Source organism: Lissotriton vulgaris, chromosome 7, assembly GCF_964263255.1.
Source record: "Lissotriton vulgaris chromosome 7, aLisVul1.2, whole genome shotgun sequence".
In the NCBI taxonomy this organism is placed as follows: Eukaryota; Metazoa; Chordata; class Amphibia; order Caudata; family Salamandridae; genus Lissotriton; species Lissotriton vulgaris.
In genome coordinates this window covers 729,452,318-729,467,014 of record NC_141695.1, presented here as the reverse complement: position 1 = coordinate 729,467,014, position 14,697 = coordinate 729,452,318, and the positions used below count along the sequence as shown (strand labels likewise).

The following is a 14,697-nucleotide window of genomic DNA, read 5'->3' as shown; positions in this document are numbered from 1 at the left end:
CTCTTAAAATGACTGTGGGGGCAAGAGCCTCTCTGGGCTCGAAGAACAGGTGTGCCCCTGAGCCTCTCGGGGCTCGTCACGAATGTGGGCAGGGGGGGCCCCTCTCGGGGGGACCCCAGAACAACTGGAGAGCCACTCTGGGCTCGACGAACAATGAGGCCGGGTCGGAGCCTCTCCGGGCTCCAGAACAAAGGAATGGCCTCGAGCCTCTCAGGCTCGATGAACGGAATGCCCCCAGGAGCCTCGGGGCTCCTAAACACTGACGGGGGCTTTGTTGGAGTCCCTCACGGGGGACTCAGAGCATGGGCCACAGCCCCAAGAGCCTCTCGTGGCTTCACTCGGCAACTTAGCGCTATCTCGCGCTACCGGAAAAGGGAGGGGGGGGGGCGGACACAGACAATGTGTCCCGGCGCCCCTCCCTCCGGTACTGCCACACTCACCGGTCTCGTGCAGTCTCCTCTGCCCGGCGGCTCTTCACGGGAGCTCCCGCTCCTCAGGGGCTCCCTTCCCACACCTCTCCCTCTCTCCGGGGCACTCCCTCGCTCTTGGGAGCCCCGGGGGGAAGACCAGGCGCCGGCTCTCTCTCTCTCTCTCTCGCTCTGCAGCTGCAGGGCGGGACTTCCTAGCATGCCGCACAGCGATTGGCCGGCCTGTCAGCTGCTTCCGGGTCGCCGTGGGCAGAGCGGCGGCCCTGGGGAGACTTCACGGCCAGAATCTGTGCAAATGCCGGGTGGGCACCGGCTCCTTTAAAAATACTAGATCGAGGTGGGCACTCGATCTGGGGGCCACCACCAAATAGCGGCAAGGTCCCTGGCGAGGTGGGCACTCGTCAGGGGCTCGAAAATCGGCAATTAAAGCGGTGAACGCCGGGTGGGCAGCGGCCTCCACAAACAAAGCGCTCCCAAGCGCTATAACGGCCAATACAGCGCTCCCAGCGCTAGAGGAGAAATAAAGCGCTTTCCAGGCGCTATGGCAGAATCAAGCGCTCCCAAGCGCTAGGGGAGTCAATTACAGCGCTCACAGCGCTAGGAGCCCACTGAAGCGCATTCAAGCGCTAGGAAAGGGGTTTCAGCTCTCCCCAGCGCTGAAGGGCAGAGAGCAGCACTCTCAGTGCTGTAGGCACAGCACAAGCTCCAGCAGGGGCTGGAGGCAGGCAGGGGGGGCAAGGCTGGGCCAGAGCCAGCACACTGGGTCTCCAGGCAGGGAGACACCCCAAGTGGCGGTCCTCCTGGCCCCAGCAGCAGCAACAGCCCCCTCTGGCAGGATCCAAAAGTAGAACAACTTCAGTGGGGACACAGCCCCTTCTTATACTGTAAATCCTTTGTCTAAGGGTGCAGGGTGGGGGAGAAACCAGTCGCAGCTGGTTCGGGAGCACTCTTGATGGCCCAACCACCCATTTCATTCACTGCGGAGGCTAGGGTCGTTAGACACACCACAGGGGGGCGGAGCCAGCATTGTGTGGGGAAAACCCAGCCCATCCAGGACACAGGTACACTCCTCCCACACATCACTCATGCTAATCTCCCACTCACCACCGGGCAGACCCGTCCAGACTTCCTGGAGCCTGGCATGCCAGCCAGCTCCAGCCAATCACGCTCCAGCACCCTCACTGCACACATATCTCAATGTCCAGAAGTAGCACTTCCCTTCTAGACACATACATGCCGCATACACCATCTCGCAGCATTCACTCTCACGAGTTTACACATACTAAATTCGAGCCTGCACTCCCCACGCATCAGGAACTACCAGGGACACACACATTCCCCATGCATTCCTATGGGAGGGCAGGCCAGCCATACTACACGCACGCACTTTCACTCTGGGACCCAGGGAAAAGTGCGCAGAGACCCAAAAATCACTAACACAGGGTCACAAATAAAAGCAAAAAGATTAGGGGGGAACCAGCCCTAAGGGCCAAGTCCAACAAGAACGCTCTCTCAGAGGCCACCACGCTTGCTTTCTTCGACCCGAGCAGGATGACCCAAATAGCGGTAGACGCGGGGCCTCAGGGACTGGGAGCAGTGCTACTGCAGAGACAACAGCAGGAAGATGACTGGGCTCCTGTAGCTTTCACCGAGACTGAACAGAGATACTCTCAAATTGAGAAAGAAGCCATTGCAATTCATTGGGGATGTCACCACTTTCACCTATATGTCTATGGCAAGCCCTTTGTGGTGACCACAGACCACAAACCACTCGTGGCTCTGTTCTCCGCCACCTCCACCAAACCTACTCCCAGAATCGAGAAATGGATGTTGCAGCTTCAAAATTATAACTGCTAGGTAGAGTACCAGCCAGGATTCCGCTATCCTGCGGACTACTTGTCTCGGCACCCCAGAGCAGCAACGGCCCAAGAAATGGAGGAAGCGGCTGACACCGAAGAATATGTCTGGTGTCTTGTGGCCCGGTCGTGTCCAATTCCGATATCAATGGGGGATCTAGCAAAAGCAACCTCCCCAGACGACTGCCAACAACGAGCCAAGGTAGCCCTCCATCATGGCAATTGGCATAAAACCAAGGATGAGTGGAAAATATTAACCATACCTGCCCAGCGGATCATGGAAAGCCTCTATCGTGTCAGAGATGAGCTCACAGAAGACCCTACGGGATGTTTGCTCTGGGGACATCAAGGCATGGTGAAGACGAAATCCCGGCTCCGAACCAAGGTGTTGTTCCCTTTGATGGATGAGTTGGTAGAGGCTACTGTTCGTTCTTGCTCATCATGTCAAGTGACAGAAGAAGCGCCACGTCCTGCACCCGTTATTACAGAACCTCGGCTGAGGTCTCAATGGTCCTGTGTCAGCCTTGATTTTGGCAGCTTGCCAGATGGCCGCCACACGTTTGTGGCCATTGATGAACACTTGAAATATCCCGAAGTTGGAATAATAGCTACTCCCAGCGCTGCGGAGGTGATACCGAAGATCGAGAAAATCATAGCAGCCCATGACCTTATCCGAGAACTGCGAACTGACAATGGGCCTCCATTCCAGGGGCAGAAAACTGTCCGCTTACCTCAACAACCTGGGTATTCACCACCGCCGAATCACTCCCCGATGGCCTCAAGCCAATAGTGAAGCAGAGAGGTTTGTGAGAACCCTGAACAAGGTGATTCGAATTGCTCATGATAAAAGACAGTCCATAGAACTGGCTATCTTCACCTTTCTGAGGAGCTACCGTCAGACGCCCCACACCACCACTGGCGTCGCCCCTGCTCATCTGCTCATGGGCCGGGTGGTCATGGATTCCATACCTCACCACCCACACTGGCAGCCGGAAACACCTAATGACCCCCGGATTGATGCCCGAAGTCGTGATGCACATTCCCAGGTCGACAAACGCAGGAAAGCCAAGCATCGACAGTTTGAACAAGCATTTGCAATGCAATAGGTCTCGCATTAATTAAGTTTGAGCTATTGGTATTACTAAATATTACAACACCAATTGCATCAAAAGTCTATAAATTATAGGCCAAAAAAATTTGAATTTATTTTTGTAGCAGTGGTGGCATGCTGCGCTTTAGATGAATATGTTTGGAAGTAAAGTGCGCCATACTTATTGCTACAATTGTTAATTGTGGATGTTTTAACAATTGATGTGTGCACTGATGGCTGGTGGTGTGTGTGCCTGTAGAAAGTATGCACTGATGGCTTGTGGTGTGTGTTCCTCGTGGGACTGTGCACTGCCAGCTGGTGGTGTGTGCGCCTGGTGGAAGCGTGCACTGATGGCTGGTGGTGTGTGTGCCTGGCGGACGTGTGCACTGACGGCTGGTGGTGTGTGTGTGCCTGGTGAAAGCGTGCACAGACGGCTGGTGGTGTGTGTGTGTGCCTGATGAAAGTGTGCACTGACTGATTGTGGTGTGTGTGTGCCTTGTGAAAGCGTGGACTGACGTCTGATGGTGTGTGCCTGGTGGAAGCTTGCACTGATGGCTGGTGGTGTTTGTGCCCAGTAAAAGCGTGCTCTGATGGCTGGTGGTGTTTGTGCCTGGTGCAAGCGTGCACTGACGGCTGGTGGTGTTTGTGCCCTGTGAAAGTGTGCACTGACCACTGATGGTGTCTGTTCCTGGTGAAAGTGTGCACTGACGGTGTGGTGACGGTGCGGTTGTGGGTGTGGTTGTGGGTGTGGTTGTGTGTGGTTGTGTATGCGTGGTTGTGGCTGTATGTGTTGTGGTTGTGTGTGTGTGGCTGTGGGTGTGGTTGTGTGTGTGGTTGTGTGTATGTGTGTGGTTGTGGGTATGTGTGGTTGTGGGTATGTGTGTGGTTGTGTGTGTGTGGTTGTGTGTGTGGCTGTGGTTGTGTGTGTGGTTGTGTGTATGTGTGTGGTTGTGGGTATATGTGTGGTTGTGTGTATGTGTGGTTGTGTGTATGTGTGGTTGTGGGTATGTGTGTGGTTGTGTGTGTGTGGTTGCGTGTGTGTGTGGTTGTGTGTGTGTGGTTGTGTGTGTGGTTGTGGGTATGTGTGTGGTTGTGTGTGTGTGTGGTTGTGTGTGTGTGTGTGTGTGTGGTTGTGGTTGCCTGTGTGTGGTTGTTTAAAGACTGTGATTCGCTCTTAGGGAGCCCATCTCAAACATCAGGGACCGTGCAGTCAAAGCATGGCTGCCTGTGCTAGTCAAGCAACAAGTTTTTAAAACGTTGTCATTCTCATTAAAGTTTAGTTTAGGTTTTGGACACACAAACGGATGACTGCAATTACTCGTACAGAGAATTTGCACACAAAAAAACCAAGGTGTGGCTTGTAAATAAGACCCAGCTGATGAGACCCAACGTCTTTTCTTTGATGTATTTACGGTGCAGTAAAGATAACATTTTCTTTGCAGATTTACATGCAAGTGTGTGCAGTGTCTATGTTTTCGCCTGCGTTAAAGACTGTTCATTGATCACACGTGGATGCATTTTTTCACTTTGAGCGCAATAGTTATATCAAATGCCGTAAATGAAACTTGTTAGGACAGAGGCTTAAGAGAAACAAAAACACAATCCCTTTGTGCAAAGAATTAACTAATATTTTGCAGTGTGTGCTTTTTAGGATCACCAGTTAAAGTACAAACGTTACCTTCTGACTCGATTTTATAATACTACTTTGAGAGTTATTCTGCCTCTCAGCTTATTTATGGCACTGTGGTCCAAGATATTTCGTTGTAAGATCTTCTTTGGGCAGGTTTTGGCAACACGTACTGCTGAATAACACGTGCTTCTCTGACACAAACGGCACTTTGACTTTACCAGTGCTTGTTTGAAATAAATTGCTCAAGAATTTCCTTACATTTTGGCTTGGGTCATTTTTTCTGAAGGCAAGAAGAGCAGACTCGGAAATATTCTTTCCCAGGAGTTACTGATGTTCTAGTTGTTGGTGTTCGAAAGAATGGACTCATTTTCCAGTATTATCTGAATTGGAGCTATTGTCAAGTGTCCCCCCTTTTGATATTCTGCATAAGTGTAGACTCAAAACCTTCGTTAAATGCCCCTACTTTTACCTACATTTTTAACCAAAATACCTCGCATTACATTTCCTCTTTACCTTTAGTTTTACCAAATTTTGTGAAGCTTATGTTGCTGCTTTTAGACTTGAGTGGAAATATAGGTATTGTCATGTCAATTATGCTAACCCTGCGTTTGATGCAAGTGTTCAGAGTAGTTAATAATCCTGCATGAATAATGTTAAGCTTGCTGTACCTAAAGCATATCGTAACTTCATGGTGTCGAGTACGCATTAAATGTACGGCTTGTTCAAATAAAAGGATAGGCTGTCGTTTTACTACATTTAATAGTTGATCTGAGGTAAGACATTACATCATGGAGTTCAAATATGCCCGTTCTGTAGTTCGTTCCTTAACACATAGCATGCCCGTTCTTAAGCAGCAGTGTGATGCGGGCTGCTGTTTTGTGCAGAGTGCTGTGGTTTGGTGCAGTGTGATGAAGGGGCCTGCAGTGTACTGGTAGAAAGAAGTGTTCTGCACTGCAATGAAGTGAACTACTGTGTGCTCAGTAATGCAACGGAGTGAGCTGCAGTGGAGTGCAGCGTGGCCCAAGCACTGTCTGGTGTTGACATCCTGGTCTGTCCATCACATTGGAGGCTAGCCATGGGCTGTATCTTCGTTCCCGCCTTCAGAGATGAGCTTGTAACCGAGTTTATTAACTGACCTACCGCAAAAATGGTATGTTTATCTTTGAAGCCGGGAACGAAGATACTTACATACCACAGTTTAAGTTTAATATACACTAGCCAGGAATGTCCACAATTACATATACTGAGAAGAAGGCATAGACGAACCGCGCCTCCACCCAACAATAATTCTAGAAAATAATGTGAAATGCATTAAATAGAACTGGGCACTTGAGCAGGCGAAGTTCACGTACGCCTTCCAAATGCCTACATTGACGTGACACCGTCAGGAAGTGCTTCCTTTCACTGAACACATACTGCATTCTGGGAGTTGTAGTTTCACTTCTACCGGTGAACTCAAGAATCTAATCGCTCCCGAAGGTGCCACACATGATTGAGCTGCTGGCATCTTTGCGCCCCGACACATGACCCATTCACGCACCAGAGCAAGGCCTGACACCCATTCTAATACACGTTGATGTTATCGAGCAACATAAGGTTGTGAGCAGTCTCACTGTAAACATGACGTGTACATATTTTATACATGAGGTAACACTGTACAGAAAGATACTGGACGTATACTTGATAAGTTAAATGTTTAAAAAGAGGGAGGGGGTTAAAAGACAAAAAATAAATGCACATTACTTTCAATTGGGATGGGGGATTTAGGAGGGAACCATGACTAGTTAGGAGTTAATATAATGCATGGTAGATGCACGAATCACATAGCACGAATCACATAACACGCAGGTGCGCATAGCCATACAAGTATCCATGGGGAAAGGTCCACACCTCACTACTTACTCATATACGACGTGCCATTCTATACGTAGGGAAATATATAAAACAGCAGCAGAAAAGTGTGCCAGAATATGACAGATGTCCCACTTATGAGACATATAAAGACCCAGTATCCGAGCAATATACTACTGAAGACAGCCTAAAAAACCTCCTATCGCAACACCATAGTCCTGCTTGTCCCTCTCGTAGATCTTTTACATGCACTGACGCAGGTGTGGCCGTGTATGAATTCCAGGGAACTTAGCTACCAATAGACGATAGCACCGAACATAGGTGCCAACTCCAGATCCGGTACTCGCTAAAACACGTATGAACAATTAAATTGCATTCCTTGCTATCAAACACTTCTTTTAATCCTTACCCGCATTATAGTAGAGGCAGCAAGCAAAAAACAAGATGTTTCTGTAGCGGAAGGAACGAAACTGAAACCTAGGAGCCGCGCGACGTGAGCTGTCTATAGATATAGATAGAAGCTCACGCGCGCGACCCAATCCCAAGGCGCGCGTCGGAATCCGACTTTGCCATGCGTCTCAATGTGCGCGTGGCCAGCTCCTGTCGCCCCTTGTTTGTCGGCTGAGCCAAACAGTTAACTTCTTTCAAGGGTGGAGCACAGCAAGAAGGCCCCTGCTAAAATCCATCTTTAATGAGCCTCGACAAAGGATTTGTGTAGTTTTCCACAACTTGTGATGTCTCGGACGCAGGAAGGGCTGGAGGGTGCCACTCCCCGCAGACGAGATCGGCGAAGGTGAGAGTCAGGAGACCCCGTCCTCACATGCGAGCTCCACACGCTCCCGCTCGGCCGCCTACCATGACTCTCCCCAAGGAAACCCCGCAGCCGGCCCTGGCCTACGAGGTTCGCGGCATGTCAGGCCTGCCCAAGAAGCCCAGCGACGCGGACCTGAAACGCGCCCCGCTGGAGCTGGAGCCGGCCCGCAGGCCCACGGGCCGGCTGGTCATGCACAGCATGGTCATGTTCGGCCGGGAGTTCTGCTATGCGGTGGAGGCCTCGTACGTCATGCCGGTGCTGCTGAGCGTGGGCCTGCCGCGCAGCCTCTACAGCCTGGTCTGGTTCATCAGCCCCGTGCTGGGTTTCGTGCTGCAGCCCGTGGCAGGCTCCGCCAGCGACCACTGCCGCTCCCCGTGGGGCCGCCGGCGGCCCTACATTCTCGCCCTGGGGATGATGATGGTGCTCGGAACAGCCCTGTACCTCAACGGCGACACCGTGGTGTCAGGTGAGCAGACTCCTCTGGCGCAGGCCACACCGGAAAGCGTAGCCTCGTTTCCATGAGTCTCAGTCCAAAATTAATATGGGCGGCATTACTGCCCGTTGTGGATTAAAGGGAGGCAAGGTTAACTCGTGGTTATTGTGCGCGTGACACCTGCAGACCCTCTGCCACAGTTTAATTCCGAGCGCATTCTCCATGTTGTCACTGGTATGACGCACCGTTACCCAGTCCGGGACTAGCTCTTTTCAAGTTTAGCCCGCGCCATTACATGCAATAAGAACAAGCACGGAATAGAAACCTGTGGTGCACAGAGGAGCTGACGTGGGAATCGAAACCAGTGGTGCGCGTGCACCAGAGGAGCGGGGGCAAGGGAGCGCGAAGACACGCCGAGATGAGGTAGGGGATGTGTGTATGTTAGCGCAGGGGGTTCTGTGTGTATGTGTGTGCATGCACGGGGGCAGGGGGGGGTTCTGTGAGTGTGTGTATGTGCGGGGGGGAGGGGTCTGTATGTGTGTTGGGCATGTGTTGTGAACAGCCTGCTGGAATCGGAGCGCGTGTTCACGCGCACGACCTGATCCCGGCAGGCTGCTGCGTGCGCGTGCCAGTCTCTTGTCCTCTCCTGTTTAGTCCTTGAAAGCCGGAATGATTACATTAGTCTCGCTTTGCGACAGCAGGCCTTTGGCCTGCAATCGCAGGGCGAGACCTAAAAAGGGGACTTGGTGCTACTCCGGAATCGCTTTGCCACTGGCAAGTTCCAGCTGCCATTTGAAAGGGAGCCTTGGACTGTAGTCAACGTCAAAGGAACCAGGATAATTGCAACACGTGACCGAGGGACTGTTGCCCGAAACGTGTCCCACTTCAAGAAGTACCATGGGGAGGTGCCGGTGTCGTCCTCGGGCCTGCCCGAGGTCGATGAAGGTATCCTGTCAGCTGCTGGGGAAAGTCAAGGTGAAGCGACAGAGATGGTTTCCCAAGAGGAAGCTGGATCAGCTGGCGAGTCGCCGTCCTTTTGACAGAGTGGCAGCTGCCCAAGGGGTCGGGATGTCTCCACAGACCGGCTGGAGGTTAGTCACCATGGGTCCATGTCTGGCTTTGAAGGTGATGAGGTCCAGAGTCGGGGCCTGTCCCAGTACAACCTCCGAAGGAATCCTGAACCATCCTGCAGATTGAAGGACTATGTCACATAAGACTGTTCCTGTTTTGGTTATCACCTGAAGATGATAATGTTTACCTCGAAGTGGGGGTCGTGTATATAATCCAGTATTAAAAGTCTATGCTGATGTTGTTTTGATGTTTGTTGGGGAGGAATGTAGTGTCGTGCCCGTGACGTAATGGGCACGCACGTAACGTGAAAGGTCATATGACCGGTGTTCAATAAAAGTAAGCTCGGCACTCACGTACGCCACTTTAGTCTACGGAGGCGAGCCAGTGTCTAACGCCACCAGTGTGTCCTATAATTATTATTCAGCCCCTAGGCCTCCCCACTGTGAACCCACCTGGTTGCCCTTGCATCCGCGAGAGGCAACACCACAATGTTGATATTCTGCGTTTCTTTCTAACAAAAGTCGTGTGCGGCTGTTCGGAAATGAAGATGACAGAAGACTTCTCAAGGCATTAGGCGCTCTGACCAAGCCACGGGTGCCTCCAGTTCGTCAACAAGCCAGCTTGCCAAATGTACTATGCCATTCCAGGGGCTTGTTCGAACCGTCGCATGGCAGGCCAGGCTATTCGTTCTGTTTACCCCTTTATGCGCCTTTATCCAGAGATCATTTAGAAACTGCTAGAGCGAATTGTCTGGGCAAACCCAACATATGGTTATTTGGTTGCTCCCCTAATTGGATATGTTATTTCTTACTATCAATGCGCCAATTGAGGTTAAGGCCCTATTGAGAACAGAGATTATTATTTATTTGAAAGTTTTATATAGCCTGAACTTGACCCAGGTGGGTATCAGAGCGCTTTACAATTTTAGGTGGGGATTACAAGAGTATACATCATACAACAAAATAGTTGTGCAACATAGTTAAGGTATGTGAGATACAGAGCATGGAGAAGACAATTTGATAATCTTTGCTTAAAAATGAGCAAGGCAGGCGAGTACTGGGATTCAAAGGTGTCCTGCAATCTCATTGTAAATGAGTGGTGGCTCCTCCGCTATGGGTGGAGGAGCGACGCCTCACCGCTTTTAAGCAGTTGAGAAGTAGAAACATAAAATGATAATAACTTTCAGTTATAATGGTCTCAAAATATTTTGTTAAAGGTTTTTGTTTTTTTTGGCTTACAGCTATGCAAAAATATAATAATTGTTATTGCCCCACCCACAGGGCACATAAAAAGCACATCCAGGCCATTTTTTAAGGGTGAATTAATTAAAGTTTGTGTTTTTGTCATGACACCCTTTGTATTAAAGCACCTTAACTGATAACTAGTGTTACTTTGACACCATATTTTGTAAGATTTGTAGTTTGCACCCATTGTACTTTGAAGTTTTAAATCCCATTGAATACTCTGGGATAGCTTTACCAGCAAGTTTGAAATACTGATATTACCGTGTTAGAAGTTTTATTAGGAGACTATAATGTAGTATGAAGGTAAACTAATTGTTGACAAATATTTTGCAATTTTAAAATTGTTCATACATATTAATGCACCAATGTAGCGTAACAGAAAAAAATGTGCCTGTATTTGTGTAGTGCATGTACTAGCAAATCCCTTCCTTCGAAAACCTTGAAATCTCACAACCACAGACCGTTTATGAATGACTGGTTATTACAGTGTGGATGTATCACACATGCCTCTTCTATGTAGAGATTCTAACCGTGCTGCTCCAACTAGTCCTGTGGGGTTGGGAAACAACCTTTACAACACAACTTTTACAACGCACTACCATTACAACAAAACTTGTACAACGCAACATCCAATACAACGCATGCCATTACAACGCAACCATTACAACGCATGACACTACAACGCACACCACTACAATGCATGTCATTACAACGCAGTCATTACAACGCATACCATTACAACGCATAGCATTACAACACATAGTACCATTACACTATCCAACACTTACCCTACTATTGCACCCCCTGGAGTTAGAATAGTAATTTTTACCCCTACACTATCCACAACTTACCCTACTGTTGCACTCCCTGGAGTTAGAATAGTAATTTGTACCCCTACACTATCCAACACTTACCCTACTGTTGCACCCCCTGGAGTTAGAATAGTAATTTTTACCCCTACACTATCCAACACTTACCCTACTGTTGCACCCCCCTGGAGTTAGAATAGTAATTTTTACCCCTAAACTATCCAATACTTTCCTTACATGCAATGTAATGTTATGCGTTGTAATGGTATGCGTTGTAAAGGTAGTATGCGATGTAATGGAATACGTTGTAAAGGTAGTTTTTAAAAATTCGTTGTAATGGCATGCGTTGTAATGGAATGTATTGTAATGGATGTTGCGTTGTAAAAAATGCGTTGTAAAGGTATGCGTTGTAAAAGTATGCGTTCTAACGTCATACATCCTGTGGGGTTGTACCTTAAAATGTGCAGCAATCTAAATTTAGTTTTTGTAAACCCATTTTTATCTAATTGATCTCCGCGTTGTTTACGTATTTTTGTTCCCCGAAGTTTGATGGCTATCCTGCACAGAGCAGACTTTAAATATTTTAGGCATCGAATTATGATGACATATTTAGGATAAAACGCAGAAATGCATTAATAGAAAAATGCATCAATTTGACATAATTTGGGGAAATATTATGTTTTGCTTTTACATATTTTATTCGTGTAAATTATTGGCTCTTATTTCTACTTCCTTCAAGGTAGCAGCTCTCCATTATGGCATCTGTTTCGGTTAAAGATGCAAAAGTCTGGCGACAGACCAAAGCTCTCCTGTACAAGAACTACCTGGTTAAGTGCAGAACCAAGAAGACCAGCATACAGGTATAGAGTTCATTTGCAGCATATGTGCAAACGTGCATCGCTGACTTAAACATGTTGAACTGTCTTTCTATTTATTTGTAGAAATATTTCCGAGTCTTTATTGCACTTTCTGCACATAATAGGGAATATCTAACGACAATAATTGTAGCGTTAAGTAGGTGTATGTTTAGATATATTTCAAAATGGACCTAATAAAATAGCTACATGATTGACTGTTCTTTGTAAATCAACAATCATTCCCAAAGCCAATTGTTCTGACTTTTCTATATCAAGATGTATAAGCTTCATTAACGTGAACAAACACTCACATTCACGCTCTTTCTCCTTTTCTCCAGAGCCCACACATCCATACAAAAGAAAAGTGAGAATACTAGTGTTCCACACTGACCTCGGATTTGGGTCTGTGATAGAAAGTTAGGCTCGCTATGGCTTCTTAACTCTTAAGGTAAACATGGATGAGCGGTCAGGGAACTGCACAATGGAAGTGAAGTACAGTTAGGTCGTTGAGGTAAAAGGCAATGCAATTATCAAATCTGAAATAAGAGGTCTATGTGTAGCCATTGCTATGGCAACACCACCCTTTTATAATAACTACCGAATATGTAAATATAATTTTAGTTACTGTTCTGTAGTGAAATGCACAGTACCACAAAAGGACAGTTCCAGAACTGTTCAAAGGGTTAAGCAAAGTTTAGAAATAAAGATGATCACTAGCCGGATTTGAATTTCTGCAGACCTAATGGTTTCTGTGTCGATAATGGTTACTGTTTGTCTCTAATCTTTCCAGTATCATAAAACAAAACAGATAGCAAATACAATGGCAAATGATCTAGCGTACATAGTGGAGAAGTTTGGCTCAATGATTAGAGCGGCAGACCCTGATGCAGAGGTCTAGCCCGGGACCAGGGTTCAATTCCCCGCCTCGGCGGGTCTTGGGCTCAAAATTCCACGGACCTGATAATTCTCGCCTCGGTGCCTATTCCAATCATAGAGTCCCCCCACTCTGCAACTCTGGGCAATAGCTTGCTTAATCTCCACAACGGCCCCCACAACACTAAAGATGCCTGGCCTCCACCTTGGGGGTGCCCAGGAGTGGACGCCTCACAGGGAAAGCCAATATGGGTTCCACAGCGGTATTCGTACAAGCGCCTTGAGACCCCTGCGGGTGAGTAGTGCGCTATACAAGTATCAATTTACAATTTTACCTAGTAACATTAAAAGTAACAGAGGCCGTGTTTCAAAGTTTACAGAGCGTGCTTACTGCCTTTAGGGACGAAGAGAGGGAGCATGCTTTATATGCATAGTGTCTGTTAAACTTACTTGCACTTGTACAGAGTGTTTTCTGTAAAAGCCCTCTTTCAATCTATGATGATGTGTATGGTGGTCTTAAGGGAGCTGTGTCTTCAACTCTGCAATACTTGAATTGATTGGGGGCTTCTTGGTGGGCTATGTCAGCATCAGTAGGGAAGTCCAGTAGAGCATCAACATGGACATTTGGGCTTGTTGCTTAGCAGGAAGACAAGATATTCTCTTGGATGTATGTTGTGCAAGTACCAACCGCAAGAGGGGCAGCACACATCCAGGCCCTCGTTCAAAAAGTGTTCAACAAGGTAGAGGTAAGCAGCAGATTATATTTACTGTTACAGAGTCATCCAGTGCCCCGGGCATCCCCTAATGGTTTGCTGACTGGTACTGGTGGTAACTGACCCTGGGCTCTGCCTAACTGACCCTGGGCTCTGCCTAACCAGTCCCAGGGCCAGTGCTATGCTGAAGGAGACACTTATAATACAGTGAAAACACCTAAATACACTAGGGTACACTACTGTTTAGGGTACCCCCTGTGATTGGCGTGACCTACCCTATGAGGCCCTAGTACATAATAGGGCAGGGGCATTGAAACTACCTCTAAGTTCCTAGTATATAATAGGGCATGGCAGTTTAGAAGCCAGCAACCCTTTCTGCTATTGCATGTGTGCACTGCTGAAGCCTGAGGTTAGTTTAAAAGTAACCCTATGTTGCAGGACTGCTTTTAAAATGTAAATTGTGCCAAAACTCGACGTTGGTGTTTGGGGCACTTAAAAATGGATATTAGGCATATAGGGTACCCCCAGGGTCTCCCCTAGGTATCACAGGGGTGTGGGCTCAGGTATTTATAAGGCGGGCCCTTATAAAAGGAGTTTTATATGCCCTAGGTTAAGTAAAATTGCACATTTCACTCCCCACATTGAGATAAAGTGCTGCAAAAAATCGATTTTGGTGCTAGGAGCACTGTGGATAGAAGATCTGCAATATATTTTTACATATTTAGAAAGTCTCTCCTAGGTGTTCCATGAGTGGGGGTCCTGTAGATATAGGCAGAGTACTTATAACTTATGTTTGTATAAGCCCTGGTGCTGGAAAAATGTCCCAGGCCATTTTCACCATTGCAAATCCCCTGCCACATAGCATGACACGGCAAGACGTTATTAACTAATAAATCCTGCTAGGAAAATGATAAAATAACATTCAAAGACTTCCCAGAATGGCTTAGCCAGGCTCCTTTGAAGAGGTGATAAAGGAGCCCCTGCGGTTAACCAGCTCTGCTGTGAGGGCAGTGTTCTGTTACACAGGA

At 48.0% G+C, this 14,697-nt stretch overlaps 1 protein-coding gene across 2 annotated transcripts in view; it reads left to right on the top strand.

Moving 5' to 3' along the window:
* Positions 1-14,697, top strand: part of ABCA5 (ATP binding cassette subfamily A member 5) — a 1,411,043-nt gene that overhangs the window by 147,654 nt on the left and 1,248,692 nt on the right. The window contains exon 2 of one of the 2 annotated variants that reach the window (XM_086930971.1): positions 11,966-12,086. In XM_086930971.1, coding sequence (XP_086787097.1) covers positions 11,982-12,086 — 105 coding nt within the window. In that variant the 5' untranslated portion in view covers positions 11,966-11,981. The remainder of the gene's footprint in view (positions 1-11,965; positions 12,087-14,697) is intronic. The other variant, XM_086930972.1, reaches the window with a different exon arrangement.